General features: G+C 44.1%; 1 protein-coding gene across 4 annotated transcripts in view; it reads right to left on the minus strand.

Moving 5' to 3' along the window:
- Positions 1–16,995, minus strand: part of tox2 (TOX high mobility group box family member 2) — a 122,065-nt gene extending 105,070 nt beyond the window's left edge. For 3 of the 4 annotated variants that reach the window (XM_061833362.1, XM_061833366.1, XM_061833360.1), the window contains exon 1: positions 16,805–16,995. In XM_061833362.1, coding sequence (XP_061689346.1) covers positions 16,805–16,897 — 93 coding nt within the window. In that variant the 5' untranslated portion in view covers positions 16,898–16,995. The remainder of the gene's footprint in view (positions 1–16,804) is intronic. The other variant, XM_061833364.1, reaches the window with a different exon arrangement.
- Between the last annotated feature and the right edge of the window lie 349 nt (positions 16,996–17,344).

Genomic DNA, 17,344 nt, shown 5'->3' on the forward strand with positions numbered 1-17,344 from the left:
TAATTGTCTTATTATTTTTAAACGCAAACAATCTCCTTCATTATGGCTCCGGCAAAGATTGAATAATCCATCCTCGTTTGATTTTCCGTGTAATTGAATGAGCCGCCAAGAAAAGAAACAACTCAACGGCGTGCGATTCGGCGGAGGAATTTGAATTTTTAATCACCCGACTCGCGCTTTAATAGCAGCGGAAATCTGCGGCGGCCGGAACGTCGGGGAGTGTTGTCACAGACGATCGGTCGCGCGGCGGCGACCGACGCGAGCCGGCGAGGAGCGGCCAGGGGGGGAACGACGACGACGACGACGACGGCGGAGAGGAGGGAGAACCCCAGCGAGGGACGCGGGGAGGAAAGTCGCAAACGCTTCGGCCAAAAATTCCGAGCGGCCATTTGACGGCACATTGCGATCGCAGCGACGACAGTAATTAAGTCGAAGTCGGTCGGTTGTACTTGGCGCGCGTTCTCCGACGGAGGGGTTGTCAATTTTTAGAAAACTTTTATCGCGACGTTGTTTCGATTGGGGTTGAGCGTGCCGAGCTAGCAGTTGGCGATGTCACGCTATAATTAGCATCAAAGATAAACAGCATGGGATTTTTTTTCTATCTATCTATCTATCTAATCTATCTATCTATCTTCACGGGTGTCTAACTCAAGGCCACGGGGCTATATCTGGTACAGTAAAGCCTTGGTTCTGGAACGTCGCAGTTTTCGAACGAAATTTTCGAGAGGTTTTTGTTTTCGAATGAAAATTGGTATTCCAACGCCGCCGACAAAACCTGGAAATAACAAATTGCGCGCGGCCAGACCAGCTGACCGACGTTGCATTTTCTTGTGAATTCCGACGCCACCAAAGAAAACCCGGAAATAACATAATGCGCGCGGCGCAAGCAGTTGACCCACCCAAGACGTGTTTTGTTATTGTCAATTTGAACGTCCCCCGAAAAAAAAATCCCAGAAATGACATAACGCATGCACTTTTGTTATTATGTATAACGCAGCCTCTGTACACAGACGTGTCCCGGTAGTGACTGTTGTTTTTCTTCTTACTACCGTATTAACACCCAATCATGGCTCCAAAGAAGGAAAATTGCTTGTTATTCTGGACTTTTGTTTATAAAAAAAGTTTACAAGGCTGGGGGCCGAGTCGCTACAGATACGGCAACGCACTCCCAGCCTAATGTACTCTACTGGTAAAGCATACATTTTAAGCAAAAAATGAATATATTTCTTGAATTATTTTATCATATAATGTATTTAAACTACTACTTTGCAGTTTATTTTCAGGAAAATCTAAAGAAAATGCTTTAAAAAGCCTAATTTTTAAGGCTTGGAACGGTTTATTTCTTTTCCCATTCATTGTAATGGGAAACATCGATTCGGTTTTTAAACAAATCACTTCTCGAACCGTTTTCTGGAACGGATTGTGGTCGAGAACCGAGGCACATCACTGCAGAGTGCGTTGACGTCATGTTTCCAAAAAAAAAACAAAAAACAAAAAAAAAAAACACACATTGCACTTTGTCTACACTTTTAAAAATGTTGATTGCAAACATTTTTGTTTCCAATCCTCATTTCATAATAAACTGAATATGCAACTTTTTAATGGCCTTTGTGTCGATTTTCTGTGTACAAAGGAAAATGTACTGTATGTCTGTTTGCAGTCATGACAACCGTAACAACAATGTGGCCTGCAGCAAAATCTACGTCTTTAAAACCTTAATTTTTTAACTTTACCCCCTTGTTTAAGACCATATTCCTGGCCTGAAACCATGATTTGAACCAAAACTACAAACGCTAACCCATGCTTGAAACCCTACCTTGATTTAGAGTGATAAACGACTGTAAATATAAATATATATATACCAACTTGGGCCGACCTTTTACACTTAATCTATGTGAACTTTTGTTTTTCTGAGCGCACGCCCAGTTTTTGTTTTTTTTTAATGGCTAATGCGTTGTTCTCATCTCGTAATTATTTTGCCTGTGAAGCGATAAAGCAGCTGGTGTGAAATCTGCTGCTCATTTTCGGCTGATGCGTGTGAAAACATTCTCCGCGAGACGTTTGATGTACAAACGGGCGGCTCTCGTTTCACCGCCGTCGACTGTTTCGGGAACATTTGAAAGCGTTACACACGCATACACATAAACTTGGTGCAAGTTTGTACACCCGACAACAAGATTTCTCTAAAAATATTACCGCAAAGCGTTTTTTTTTTTTTTTTTCAGTCAAACGGTAGCAAAGCCAATTGAGGCTTTATAACCCCACCGACAAAAAAAAAAAAAAAAAAAAAAAAAAAATGCAGTCAGTCTTCAAAAGCGGCATCCCTTTGAAATGTCAAACGGGGGGAAAACCGCAACACAGAAGTCACCTCAAAACTAATTTGAAGCGGCACAGTGCACGCCGTATTGCCGGCTCGCTGCCGACACAAAAAAAAAAAAAAAATTCTCTCATTTCTGGTCAAAAACCTCAAAAATCTCACGATTAGATTTAAACTACGATTTATCACCTGCAAAAGTAAATTGTTTTGAGACCATTTTCGTTTGTTTCAAGCTCATTTTTTGCTTGACATAAGCAGAAAAACAAATCCCAGTGGCGTAAGTTATTACTTTTTGGGGGCGGGGGAACTCCACTGGCAATTCTTTCTACCTTTTTCAAGAAAAAAAATAAAATAAAAATCAACTTCGTGAACGCGAAAATGGTCCAAAAACAAGTTAAATTTTACATAATGAACGTTATTTTAATGACTTTTGACTAGAAATAAGGCAAATATTCTTGGTAAAACCCCAATTTCTGACTTTTTTCCCTACACGCTCTCAACCCTGCGGTGATGCGGCACCAGCGTTAGCACAGCGCTAGCATTAGCGCACCTGGTTATAAACCTCGGTACAAAGAAACAGGTTAACCCTAGCGCCGCACTAATGCTAGCGTTAAACTCTTTTCGTGTACCGAGGCTTATAGCCGGGTACGCTATGTAGGCCGGGAATTATGGTAATTCTTACATCTGCATTTAGTGGTAGTGCCTCGCTAACGCTATCCCCATGTTAATGCTAGCGCCGTGCTAGCGTTAAACTCTTTATCTGTACCAAGGCTTATAACCAGGTGCGCTCTATAGGCCGGGAATTACGGTAATTATTACATCTGCATTTAGTGCTAGTGCCGCGCTAACGCTAGCGCCACACTAACGCTAGCCCCGCATTAACGCTAGCGCCGTACTAGCGTTAAACACTTTCTTTGTGGCAAGGCTTTTAACCAGGTGCGCTCTGTAGGCCAGGAACTACAATATTTTGAATTTTGCAGCGTTGTTGTTAGCACATATGCGTCACAGTCAATAGTTGACTTGCGTGTACATTTTATTGTATAATTTTTTTTTATAATTCCGGGTCCTCTGGCTTCCTCCTACATTCCAAAAACATGGATGTTCGGGGCAGCACAGTGGGTCAGCTGGTAAAGCGTTGGCCTCACAGTTCTGAGGTCCCAGGTTCAATCCCGGACCCGCCTGCATGTTCTCCCTGTGCCGACGTGGGTTTTCCTCAGGCACTCCGGTTTCCTCCCACATCCCAAAATATGCAACATTAATTGGACATGCAAAATTGCCCCTAGGTGTGATTGTGAGTGCGGCTGTTTGTCTCCATGAGCCCTGCGATTGGCTGCCGAGCAGTTCAGGGTGTTCACCGCCTCCTGCCCGTTGACAGCTGGCACTCCCGCACCCCTCATGAGGATAAGCGGCTGAGAAAACGGATGGATATTAGGATGGCTGAAGTTCCTAAATGGCCCATCGGTGTGCCTATAAAGCCAAAAGTCGGCTGTGACTATGGAAACTCAACGGAGTGCTTGACAATATTTGTCTTGTGATTGGCTGGTGACCGGCGAAGGGGCGGTCCGACTTTCTCTCGGCAAAAATCCGTCTCGGGTCGGGTCCAGTGAGGTGTCAGGAGGGCAAGCGCTTCAGAAAAAAAGGATGGATTCTCCCCGTGATTCATTGCCGAGCAATCCGGGTTCGACCCCGCTCCACTTGCCAAAAGTCAGGATTGACGGAGTGCGCACCACAATTGGAGTATTTAACAAGCAGCCAAACACAGCAAATTTCACGACATTTCAAACGGGCGCCGTCTTCACAACAACCAACAAGCGTCCACCGCTAACGCAATGAAAAATTTTCCCCACGAGAGCAAATCAAAAGAGCCGACGGGCAGATGCAAATGAGCCACTTATGGCCAATTTGTAACTTCATCAGCACTTCCTGTGAAGTCCATTAAAAGAATATTAACTGATGGATCTTTAAAAAAAAAAAAAAAAAAAAGAAAGAAAAATGAACCAACCTGCACCCCCCCCCCCAAAAAAAAAGAAGCTGCTGATTAGCTACAAGTTGAGGCAACGCCAGCCTTCCAAAAACATGCAAGCGCTTCATTTGATCTTCATCAGAATGCGCATCTGCGTCTCAAAGATAACAATTTTCCAAGATTGGAATTTTGGAGGAGGGAAAAGGAACTCGGTCTCGGGCCACACAGCCACTCTCCAAACAAACACAGCGCAGCTCAACCTCTGGAAAATCACAAGTCTTGGCCACTGATAGCCTTTGGCAGTACGTCAAACTTATATTTTATTATTTTATATATAAGGGTAATATTAAAGCTGCGAAATCTGGAAGCTCAAAATACATTTATGGATGATACCGCCCATGGTAAATGTATCTTTTTTAGGACATACATATGCATATATTTATTATTATTTTCTTTATCACTGGTACACTCCAAAAGTGGTTGCCACCTGTAATATACAACTGAATAGTAATAATAACAACAACAACAACAACATCATCATCATCAACAACAGCTACGATGATAAAAATAAAAGGAAAAGGAAAAAAACTTTTAAAAATCTTGTTGATCAAGCCTGTATCTAATTTAAATATAATATAAGAAGCAAATGAGAAATATTACGGTTATTTTGATTTTAACAATAATAATAATAATACAAGGAAAAAATAACTGAAAAACCTTTTAATATAACAAGCAAGTGAGAAATATTATGTTTATCTCAATTTTAACAACAACAATAATAATAATAATAACAATAAAAGGTAAAAAGAACAACTGAAAAATCTTTTTGGTCAAAGGTGTTTACATTTAATTTAAATATAATATAACAAGCAAGTGAGAAATATTATGGTTATTTTGATTTGAACAACAACAACAACAATAATAATAATGGGAAAAAACTACTTTTAAAAATGTTTTTGATCAAGGGTGTCTCAATGTAATTTAAATGTAATGTAACAAGCGAGATATATCACGGTTATTTCGATTTCATATTGGAGATTTAAAAAGTCTACACACCCATGTTGAAATTCAAAGTTTTGTGATATATATAAAAAAAAAAAGAATGAGACTGAGAAATAATTTCTAAACATATTGTGCCATTAATGGGACCTATAAGGTGTACAACACAAATGGGACCAAAAAAAAAAAAAAGGGAAGAACAAAGGGAAAGAACTGAGGTAATGTGGTTGCACAAGTGTGCACACCCTTTTATAACTGAGAATGTTAAACTTGCCAATGTTTATATTGCCTCTGATTAAACCTAAACAGAGTCCAGCTGTTCTAGTAGGCTTTTCCTGCCATTTTATTTGCCTTCTTTTCTTTCAGAAACCTGCCGATTGCTCTTTGCAACATTTCGAAATTGCCTCCGACTTCACGAGAGCCCCAGTTCGTGCCGAAGACAAACAGCCCCAAAGTACGACACCGTTACCACCGCCGTCCTCCCCTGTATGACCACTTTGGACAATTGTCCTCCTGTCGACGGCCACGCGGCCCGTGCAGGTTGTGTGTCGCCGCCACGCTATGTTTGCACAGCGAGGACACGGAACACATCGCGCCGTCCGTTATCGCCGCAGACACAAAAGCGCCTTTTGTGCGTCAACGATCAATACGGGAAATGGGGGTGACTTTGAAGGCAGCGTTTGGGAACGCAAACAATCATCTGGAGGCAACTTTATGCATCATCTGGAAACATTTGCCCAGCATACATACAGTGCTGTGATTCTGTATACATTTATAGGCTACAATCCACTACTTGGCTCTGTTGGTCAGGTCACACTTGCTTTGAATTATCGTCAAATACAAATATTTTTAAAAGTATACACAGAATGACTTGCACTAATTGGACACTCTAAATTGCCCCAAGGTGTGATTGTGAGTGTGACTGTTGTCTGTCTCCATGCGCCCTGTGATTGGCTGGCAACCAGTTCAGGGTGTACCCCACCTCCTGCCCAATGATAAGTGGGATAGTCGCCAGCACTTGTGAGGATAAGCAGCTCAGAAATGGATGAATATATATATCTATATTTATATAAAAGGGAAACAACTGAGGTTATGTCGTTGGACGAGTGTGCAGACCCTTTTATAACTGAGAATGTGCATCTGATCAGGATTTTAAACTTGCCAATGTTTAAATTGCCTCCGATCAATTATATCATGTCATTATCCAAGCCGCTCATCCTCACAAGGGTTGCCGGAAAGCTGGTGCATATCCCAGCTTGCTTCAGGCGAAAGGCGGACTAGACCCTGAACTGGTCGCCAGTCAGTCGCAGGGCAGATAACGGCATCATCACTGAGCGGGAATCGATCCCGTGCTGCCTGCAGCAAAGGCAGGCGTATGCACCACTACGCCTTCCGCTTATCCTCACGAGGGTCGCGGGGAGTGCTGGAGCCTATCCCAGCTGTCAACGGGCAGGAGGCGGGGTACACCCCGAACTGGTTCCCAGCCAATCGCAGGGCACATGGAGAGCACTCACAATCACATGTAGGCTCAATTCAGAGTCTCCAATGAATGCACGTTTTTGGGATGTGGGAGGAAACCGGAGTGCCCGGAGAAAACCCACGCAGGCACGGGGAGAACATACAAACGCCACAGGGGCGGGTCCGGGATTGAACCCGTGTCCTCAGAACATTGCCAAGAAAAGCACCCAAACCTCTTGGAGTTTGAGAAGTACATAAGCGTTAGTGAATTCGTGGAAAAAAAAAAATGTCCCAATTCGTCAACCCCGACGCTACTAGTGCGCATCACGGCGCCTCTGTGGGCTCAGCAAATATCAGCACACGACAAATGGAATTCCTAGAAAGTCAGGCGGCGAAGCCACGACGACAAACCTCGCGAGCAAAGCCCAAACATGCCCTGGGGGGTGGTGGGGTCGGTAGACTGCGGCGGCCATGAAGGGGCCCTGGGGGTGGTGGGCTGTGGCTTTGACTGCGAGGAGTCAAACACTCGCTCGCGCCGTCCACCAACCCAAATAACACACATACCACCCACCCAACCCGAACACAAAAAAAAATAACCAACTCACCTCCTGAGAAAAATGTGTTATTCATTAACGTCGGTGAGTTTCGACTGCACAATAACAGGACGACGGTTGTTAATTTACGTTATGCAGGTGCCAACGTGTCGCTTTGGTATCCACCTGTAAGAAAGTGTCTACATTTCTGAGCGAATGTGTGTCCGGCCACCGCGGACGTGAAGCAGTCGTCTCGGCTTTGTTTGCACAGGACATGCCTGAGGACGCGAAGACAACCGCTCGCATTTGCCCAGGCTTGCGATCCTGGTTCCCGACACACCCGATGGACCCGTTCTCACCTCGCCTTTGTATGTTATGTCAAATAGAAGAATTACCCAATTAAATAGAATGTAACGCATTGGAAAATATGTGCATCTTTATTATTTATTGCTGCAGACCAATTCAGTGTCCCGCTCCTTCTGGTGTGCCACCGGCCACGAGGATCCGAAACAAACGAACTTCTACTACAAGTCAGTAAGATGCGATAATATTTGTTCTTTTTCCTGAAGAATGCAGAACATATGCCAGTGTGTATTGTTATATTATCTGTCTACATGTATTGCTCAACCATTTGTGTTTAAGTATCTGTTACTTACAGGATTGTAAAACCACGACTATCGATGCTAAACGTTAGCATGTTATTGACATTCTTGAAAGTGAAAGAGTTTGGTTGCTCTAAATACATAACATGGATTTTTCCACGTTTTATGTTTAGTTTGACAGTAATCCTCAACTGGGAGTGTCATTATCTCAAAGCCTTTCTTTTAAATCGAACCCTAACCCGAACCCTAACCAATTGTTCACCATTTGCCAGATCTGAAGTCAGACCACAAATTCAACTGATCGACTGCTCGTATCTCGAAAAACTAAAAAAAAAATAAATAAAATAAAATAATTCAAGTACTTTGTATCTCCAGGGACTCTTGCATTTGTATGCTAAATTCGAGCGTAGACACTGTCGACTTTTTTGACTGGTTCGTTCCCGGTGGTTCTGGTTATTTTTTTAATATGCACGCTGGCGCTGTTTATCTTGAAGAAACTTGCATTACATTCATCATCTGACACATCTTGGCCGCATGCTCGCACGCATGTGCCAGTGCGGAACCAAATACTGCATGCAATTACCTTTTTTTTTTTGTTGTTTTTATATCTGTGATTTACTTATACTTATGTATAATGCTGTTTTTGCACATTCTTGCTTCAGTCAAGGTTTGCATACTTAAGGTTGGGAAAACTGGAAAGATGATCGTCAAGAGGGCGTAATTTCTCGAAAAAGGTTCTTTCTGGTATTTATGCCTGTTGTGTTTACCAGTCAGCGGCACGGTGGGGCAGCTGATAAAGACTTGACCCCACAGTTCTGAGGACCCGGGTTCGATCCCCGCCTGTGTGGAGTTTGCATGTTCTCCCCGTACCTGTGTGCGTTTTCTCCGGGTGGGCACTCCCGTTTCCTCCCACATCCCAAAAACAACATTAATTGGACACTCTAAATTGTCCCGAGGTGTGATTGTGAGTGCGATTGGCTGGCAACCAGTTCAGGGCGTAACCCGCCTCCTGCCCGTTGACAGCTGGGATAGGCTCCGGCACTCCCCGCGACCCTCGTGAGGATAAGCATCAAAGAAAATGGATGGATGATGGATGGATGTTTACCATTCGGTCATGTAAAGTACATGTCGACGTTGTAGCAATAAATGACACATTGCAGTCGTTCTGGTCCCAGGGACGAACCACAATTCTAAATTTAATCTGAAAAAGAGGTTTGGAAAAAACCTGCCTTAAACATTATAATAAAATCTCCTAACCTATAAGCAACGTAAATGTCAACAATAACTTGTGCGGTCTCCCGTCCTGCAGCGGCCATAAAGTTACTTAACACAAATTGAGAGCACTTTGAATACGTTGTCATTATAAATGTATATAGTAGTGGCTCGCCTGTGCTTATCTCCAGCCGAGCGTGCGCGACTGTACTTCTCCTGTTTGTTTTTCATTGCTAAGTGAAAGGCATCACTCAGCGTTTCCCGCAGGTCGGGTTCGAACCACACCAAAGCCAGCAGAATAATAAACGTCTGTCTTTCAAGACCGTATCTAGGCTGGACCACATCTGGCGGCAGGGCTTGGTTTTTTTGTTTTTTTTTTTAAGTGGGGGGTGGGGGGGGGGAGACGACGTAGGGGGCTTGCCACGTTTCTGAATGACATTACGGATGAAAAATAAACCGTGCCATTCTCCCTACTCACAATGCTCCCCCGGAACCAATCGAGAATATACTGTAAAGGAGGCCCAACCCTGCCTTCGTGGACGCAAGCGCGACTGTACCACGCGGGCTTCAAGTAGGGGTCAGCTAGTAATTAGGGTTAATGTGATTTAATGAGGCCCACCAGCCGGGCCAGCCGGGGCGGGGCTCCCACTTGCAATCAGCGTCAAAACTGTAATTACGCCGACGTCTTTGGATGTGATGGGATGTGGCCGCGTCCCTTTTTTTTTTTTTTTTTTGCGTGCGCCTGCGAGCCTTCGAGTCGTTCGAGAGGCTGAAAACATTTTCAAGCAACAATGTCATAGTTGTACGTTAAAAGTCACAACTACAAAGCCATGTTGATAGTACAATGGTTTCGTTACGGTTAAGGAGAACCCCAGATGACCTTATTTACAATATTTTGGGGCTTCTCTTTAAGCATTAGCATTGTCGCTTAGCATGAATTGAACTCATGATTGTCTAGGAAATACACTAAAAATTGTTTGCAATTATCAATATATTCGTTTGTCATATTCATTGCAACTGTCCGTATGACCTGATACTAGTTCATGCGTAAAATGATCTGTGGAAAAAAATCTCGCCTCTGTGGCTCCATTTTATAACTAACTTGATTTTAAGATCACCTGAGGACAAAAACAGCCAACCAGAAACAGAAGGCATGACCGACGAGGCGTCAGTCATTTTTCGTGCACTATGGCGACCATACTTTTACACGCCCTTCGCACTTACCAGTGAGCTTCAGGAGCTTTGCTGAAAAAAAAAAAAAAAAAATGCCAACAACAAGGCACAACACAAAACTAAAACTAAACAGAGGCAGAGCGAAGGGACTTTTGGCAGCTGAGAGGATGAAAAAGTGATGCGGAAAGTGCAACAGTTCTGCTCAACACATCACTTCATTCCCAGAAATAAAACTTCAAACAGTTATTGTTGAAAAAATATCAGTCCAACAATTTTTGCCTTAAAAGATTCCCAAGTTGGGACGCTTGTACTTTGAGGCGCCACTGTACTATTTGCAGAAATACTGTATGGGAGATCATAAATTTTAATTTGACGTCACGTTCAAGGGCACACTGCAAACGTGGGAAAATTCACCCCGATGGGTTTTTCCGTGCCGATGATGCATTCTGAACGAAAGTGCACTCGAAACGGCGCAACTTTCCACCGACGCAAGCTACTTATTAACTCAAAGACACCATTGAGGCTGAGGGGCCGTGACCTTTTCACGTTATTTTCAAATGAAACGCGGGCCCGATTGCTCGAAAGCTCAAGAAACGGCGAACGCTATAATCAACGCGTCGTTCCACGGCCGCGCAAAACGCGGCACGTTGCCATTTCCGCGTCCCGTCCGCGCATGAGTTAACGTTCAGCCGGCGGAGTCCGTTCTGGCCAGTCAGCAGAATGTTATGAATGGGCACAATGTGAAACCCCCCCCCCCCCCAAAAAAAAAAAAAAAAAAAAAAAGTCTGCGTCCAAGGCTGCCGGCAGAAGAATGCGAGCCTCCGTGTAATTAACTTCTTTTACTCCGAGAACACGACGAGGCGCTGCTGGGAGTTTTCTGTTTCTGTCGCGCTCGTGTTTGGGCTCCAAACATAACACACAGAAATTCAACGCGCTCATACAGACGAGAATCTCAAGTAAAGCATGACACGGGCTGCTTCAGCTTTTAAGGATTTTAAAGCAAAAATATGTCATAATTTCACCCCAAAATAGAGCTCAATTTGATAGATTAAGATGAAATTTCCATCTGTTTTATTTGCCGCTTATCCTCACGAGGGTCGCGGGAGCCTATCCAAGCGGGCAGGAGGCGGGGTACACCCTGAACTGGTCACCAGCCAATCGCAGGCCACATCGAGACAAACAGTCGCACTCACAATCCCACCTAGGGGCAATTTAGTGTCGAATTCATGTTTTTTGGGGATGTGGGAGGAAACCGGAGTGCCCACCCGGAGAAAACCCATGCAGGGACAGGGAGAACATGCGAACTCCACACAGGCGGATCCGGGATTGAACCCGGGTCCTCAGAACTGTGAGGCCAACGCTTTACCAGCTGCTCCACCATGCCACCCCAAGGTGAAGTTTGTCATTTTTTACAATTATTTTTTATTCCATAAGATAGCTGCAAACAGAGAGGAACTTGTTCACAAAAGCAGTCAGTGTCAGTGCTGCCACGTCAGCAATTTTGGTTGCAATATTTAGCGACTACTTCAAAAATTAAAAAATATACACAGTATTTAATTCCCAGTGTAAAAAAGATGACAGGAATGGAATATGTTGCACGTTGTTTTGCAGATGACAAGAAAGACTTTCACAGAGTCAATCGGTCGGACATTGAAAAAAATATATTCACTAATTTTTGATGCGTCTGAGCAAACACACTAAGGCCATGAGCGCCCCCTTTGACCACTGTGAGCAACATCAGACAGACCCACTGTGGTCAATCAGTGTCATTAAAAGCTTCTGATGATTCCCATCGGAACATTTTTAAGAACAATTTTGTGTTTTTGCAGATTTACACTAAAAATGTCAACAAAAATACATAGCTAACCAAACCAAGCCAACTACGAACTATAAATTCAAAATGTCGCTTCCAACTTTGTTTCATTTATTTTATTTTTTAACCCACGATGATGTCCCCGTCTGTTTTTCTTGGTGTAAAACTGAATTATTGCTTGCAGAATATCTTTAGCAACTCATGTTGAAAGCTGAATGATGTTCCCAAACTGCTTGATGGTTAATGTTATGTTGCTTCCTATATTTAGTTTTTATATTTATATTTATTTAGTGCCAAGGTGGAATTTTAACATTACACACCAATTGTAACTATCCCTTTAAGAGCGGAGGGGGCGGAGTCAGGTAAGCTTGGAAGTAGAGGGTGTGGCCTGGTGTGGCCTGTCAGCAGCTCGTTGTGAAAGGATTAAAAAAAAAAATAGACGTCAGGCTATTGTTCACTGCGCTGAATCTCTTTTCATCTGCGCTGAGAGTGCGCGACAAGTGCGCAAATGCGCAGTTGCGCAGCTTAGAGGGAACGTTGCATCGTGCCCGTTCGTATGCTCCAAAAGCAGTGAGTTGACAACTTTTGACCCGAGCTATGTGTTTCCAAGCCCCACATAGCCAATCTTCTATTTACCGTGTCGACATGGCTGCTGTAACTAATGTGCCGCGGTAACAAATCCATATTGGAATAATTATCACAAAAGCCTTGGAATCATAAAGCCAAAGTGTATATATATATATATATATACAGTTCTGAAGTCCCGGGTTCAATCCCGGACCCGGTTGTGTGGAGTTTGCATGTTCTCCCCGTGCCTGCGTGGGTTTTCTCCGGGTGGGCACTCCGTTTTTTTTTTTTTATTTGTGAAGTATTTGCTAAATATTGCAACCAAAATTGCTGAGGTGGCAGCACCGACTGTGTTTTTGTTAACATGTTCCTCTCTGTTTGGAGCGATGTTATGGAATAAAAAAATTATGAAAAAAAAAAAATGACGAATAAACTTCATCTTCGGGCGGCACGGTGGATCAGCTGGTAAAGCATTAGCCTCACAGTTCTGAGGACCCAGCCGTTTGTCTCGATGTCACCTGCGATTGGCTGGCGACCAGTTCAGGGTGTACCCCGCCTCCTTCCCGTTGACAGCTGGGTTAGGCTCTTGCAATCGCGCGACCCTTGTGAGGATAGGCGGCTCAGAAAATGGACGGCTGGACGGATATATATCAAGAGCGAAAGAGAGATAGCGAGAGAAAGAAAGAGGCGTGGATGGAGAAAGTGAGAGAACGAGGGTACAGTAGCGAGTAATCTATCCGACTTCACATCGCTGGCGAATGATTGAGCCTGGGGGGAGCGTGGGGGGGGGGGGGTTGTATATGCACAAGTCATAATGCATTTGACAAATAGTCGGGCCCCGGCTACTAAAACGGGCACTTTTTTTTTTTTTTTTTTTTTTTTTTTCCGAGCGAAAGTGGCCTTCAGCGCCGGCAAACAAGCCTCCTCCCACTCGGGGGAGGACGCGCGGGGGCTTCACAAAGATTTGGAGGGATCTCTGGGCTCCATGTAAAGATGACTCACGGTGAGTGCGCGAGTCGGACGCCGCTGAAAAGGAGCTCGCAATGCCCGCTGGGTACGAATAAATAAATAAATAGTCCATTTTGGGGTATTTTTTTTTATTTATTGATCGGTTGATTGATTTCCCTCAGTTTTTTTTCTTTAAATGTGTATAAAAAAAAAAAAAAAAGTAAGATCAAGTGCATATTGAGTACATCCATCGGCTGTGGCTTCCTGACAAAACACAGGAAGTGCGGTTTTCTTTCGTTGTATTATGACATTCATATGGAACATATGGAATGTGGAACATAACATGCTCACATCCTGGTTGACGGACAGTATGCACACATTCCAGCCACAATATTAGGCACAGCGGCACGGTTCACACAGCTGCTGCCGAGCACAATTTATGGATTTTTTTTCCAGTTATTTTTCCTCTTCTGCCGAGAGAAGTCGGAACGCGACCCGGAATGGTCAGCAGCTAATCACAGAGCGCGTTTTAATACGCACTTTGGTCTTCAATGAACCTAGCGTGCATGTTTTTGAAAAGTGGGTCGTCGTTGGAATGTTTCACTATCGACAGGAGAGAGAAAAAAATACTTATTGTAACATATCTCGTCGTTTTTTTTTTTCCACAAAAGTCACCTGACTCGAGATCATCTGCCCCGCAAAGGCGAAAGGTCACGACAAGCCGAGGCCGCGTCGTTATTCGACAGCTACGCCGTCGTGGGCACGGTCGTAGCAGTTACTTGAAGTAATGCGACGCTGCCGCGTACCTGCCTCGCGGGAACCCGTACACGATTACGGGAAAATATTGACAGATCTGTCTTTATTTATGTCATTTTTTAAAAATAAACGCTTGCTATATAGTGTACTGACTCGGGAACCGCAAGGTGGACTTAGGGTCAGGAAACGCACCGTGCAGGTCCTTGATGATCCGTGCTCCAAAAACTGAATTTCCCAAGGAGGGACAGGTGAACCATCGTACCCAGAGGTCCTTTAAATCGCCTTTACACATCCCGTGATTGTCAGCACCACTCAAGAAGATGCCCGAAGGGCCTTCTAAAGTAAATCTTCCACTTTTTACCGTGAGCCATCAAAGTGTAAATCTAAAAAACAAAACAAAAACAAAAAAAAACACACGCAGAAATATACAAAGAAATCTCCATACTGTCTCATATTTAAGGCACACTGTAACGGGGGCCCCCGGCCCTTTAAGAACCTCCGTAACGCTCATCGAAAATCCAGATGTGCGTATTGTCAATAACGTCAAAAGAGCAAAGTAACACGTCGAAGAACTGACATATGTTTACGGGCTCGAGAAGAAACGTGGCGCACGCATGCGTCACGTTTAAACACGGCGATATTTCCAGCCACCCCCGAGTCACATACCGCATACACGAAATGTAAAACATGATCTAACAACCAAAACAAATGTTAATCATTAGACATTATGAGCATATTTTGGGCCCTTTTAAAAGCAGCTCCATATATGGCCCACGAACAAAGCAGCATTACTTAAAAAAAAAAAAAAAAAAAAACATCTGTGTGCCTCAGCAAATCACTTCATACAGGACTGCGCATTATTTTCAAGGCCGTTAAGGCCCCGAACCGCGAAAGAGCCCCATTAGCAAACAATAACCCCGAAATGGAAAATGGTACGCAACAAAAGCGACAGAAAGAAATGTAAAACAATAACTAGAGGAGGTGATGGGATGTTTATTGGCTCGAGGAAAAAAAAAAAAAAAAAAAAAACAGGATGCGCCACGGATCCTTAATACATAAACCTCGTGAGGCTAAATAAGACACAATGGTGCTCAAGTGCAACAAAGGAAGTTACAACGATTTTTAAACCTCACATCGTCTGTTCCTGTTGAAATGAATGAAAATGCCGTTAATCCGTGCCACCCCCCCCCCCTTGTCTGATGTATTATATAGCGAAACTGCACCCTGTCATATTGTACGTCATCAAACCGTACAGCAATGATATAATTGAAGGTGTTCCCACTTTGGCCACCTGGGGGCAGAATTAGACAGACCAATGGATATACAGTAATGTGGACTGAGGCGTTCGCTTGAGTTCAAGGCAGTCCTGAAATAGATGCGCCATCTAATCGTATTGCGGTGCCGCGCGTCATGCATACAACTCAAGTGGTACTCATACTGGAAATTACTTCTCCAGATCATCATTACGACGCTAATACTACTCTTCAATCCAGAGGATAAAAACTATATGACTGAATTGTCATATTGTCTGTCTACATGTTGTTGCTGGACCACTTGTGTGCAACGCTGCTCCAAGGGTTAAAGCATCACAACATAGATGCTAATTAGCATTAGCATTAACCCAGTAGGGCCTTTCCCGTATGCAGTTCGGTTCTCTTTGTTTGATGTTTAGTTTGGCAGTGAACTTCGAGTGGGTGTTCCATTCAACGGCTGTCGCCATCTTCTTTGATTAATTGTTCACTATTTGATAAAATAATGCTTATTAGTAATTTCACTGCCAGCGTGCAGCGCGAGTATCAAGCTTGCGCTCGCATGTCAAAGCAAAATAATTAAAAAATATTAAAAATCTGTCAACCACTCGTATCTCGAAAAACCCTCACAAGCTGAGTCACTTGTATCTGAAGGCACCGCCGCACGTTTGGGGGCTTCTTATAGCAGTTCCGTGTAGACCCTCGAGAAAAAGATGCCCACCCACCCTGGAGGACGACATTATAGCGTCCCTCGATCGACACTAAGAGGACAAAGGGCCAATTATTGGACTTCCAAGGAGTTAGAAAAGCCAGCGTAGAATGCACGCGATGAGTTTTAATACAGTACCAAAACTAAAAAAAAAAATTTAAAAATTAAATAAATTTAAAAAAATAAAAAAATCGCACTAAAAGATGCAATCAAGCTCGTAAGGCAAAATTGAACGCAGCTGGTTGAGCCTGATCCCAGATCCCGCTACGCAGTGGAAAAACAGTAAAACAGGTGCATGGCGGATTTTTTTTTTGGGGGGGGGGTCTACTTTTTAATCTACTCGACACAGTTATGGCGCCAATGTAAGCCCTGCGCGGTCGTATCTTGCAGCAGAAGAAAAGCACAACAACGGGCAAAAAAAAAAAAAAGTGCAAGCAGCACTTGTCACGGTGACGGTGAACGCCACACAGAAGGACCGGAAAGTGAAAAGAGTTCTTTTCTTACCTTGTTGGAGTGGTAATAGTCCAAAGCGGAGTCAGCCGCTAACGTGCACGCACCCACGCTGGAGGGGGGAGCCGGATAGAACCTGACGTCCATAGCAGGGTCCGCGGGACTGGCGAGAGGAGAGCTCCGGTCCAACCTGCATCTCTCTCTCTCTCTCTCTCTCGCTCTCTCGCTCTCTCTCTCTCTCTCTCTCTCTCGCCTCTCTCTCCTCTCTCTCTCTCTCTCTCTCGACTGTTGTTGTTGGAGAGCAGCGCGCCTTTCACGTCCACGCGCTTGGCATACTGCGACCTCGTGTGGCCAAATGTGGAAATTCATTCATTTTCCGAGTCACTGATCCTCACAAGGGTCGCGGGAGTGCTGGAGCCACAACCGGCTGAATAGGGGGTGCACCCTGAACTGGTCGCCAGTCAATCGTAGAGCAAATGGAGACAGATAACAGTCGCACTCACAATCACACCTATGGGCAATTTAGAGTCCCCAATCAATGCAAGCAATTTAGAGTGTCCAATCAATGTTGCATGTTTTTGGGATGTGGGAGGA

This window comes from Syngnathoides biaculeatus, chromosome 10 (assembly GCF_019802595.1).
Source record: "Syngnathoides biaculeatus isolate LvHL_M chromosome 10, ASM1980259v1, whole genome shotgun sequence".
Taxonomy (NCBI): domain Eukaryota; kingdom Metazoa; phylum Chordata; class Actinopteri; order Syngnathiformes; family Syngnathidae; genus Syngnathoides; species Syngnathoides biaculeatus.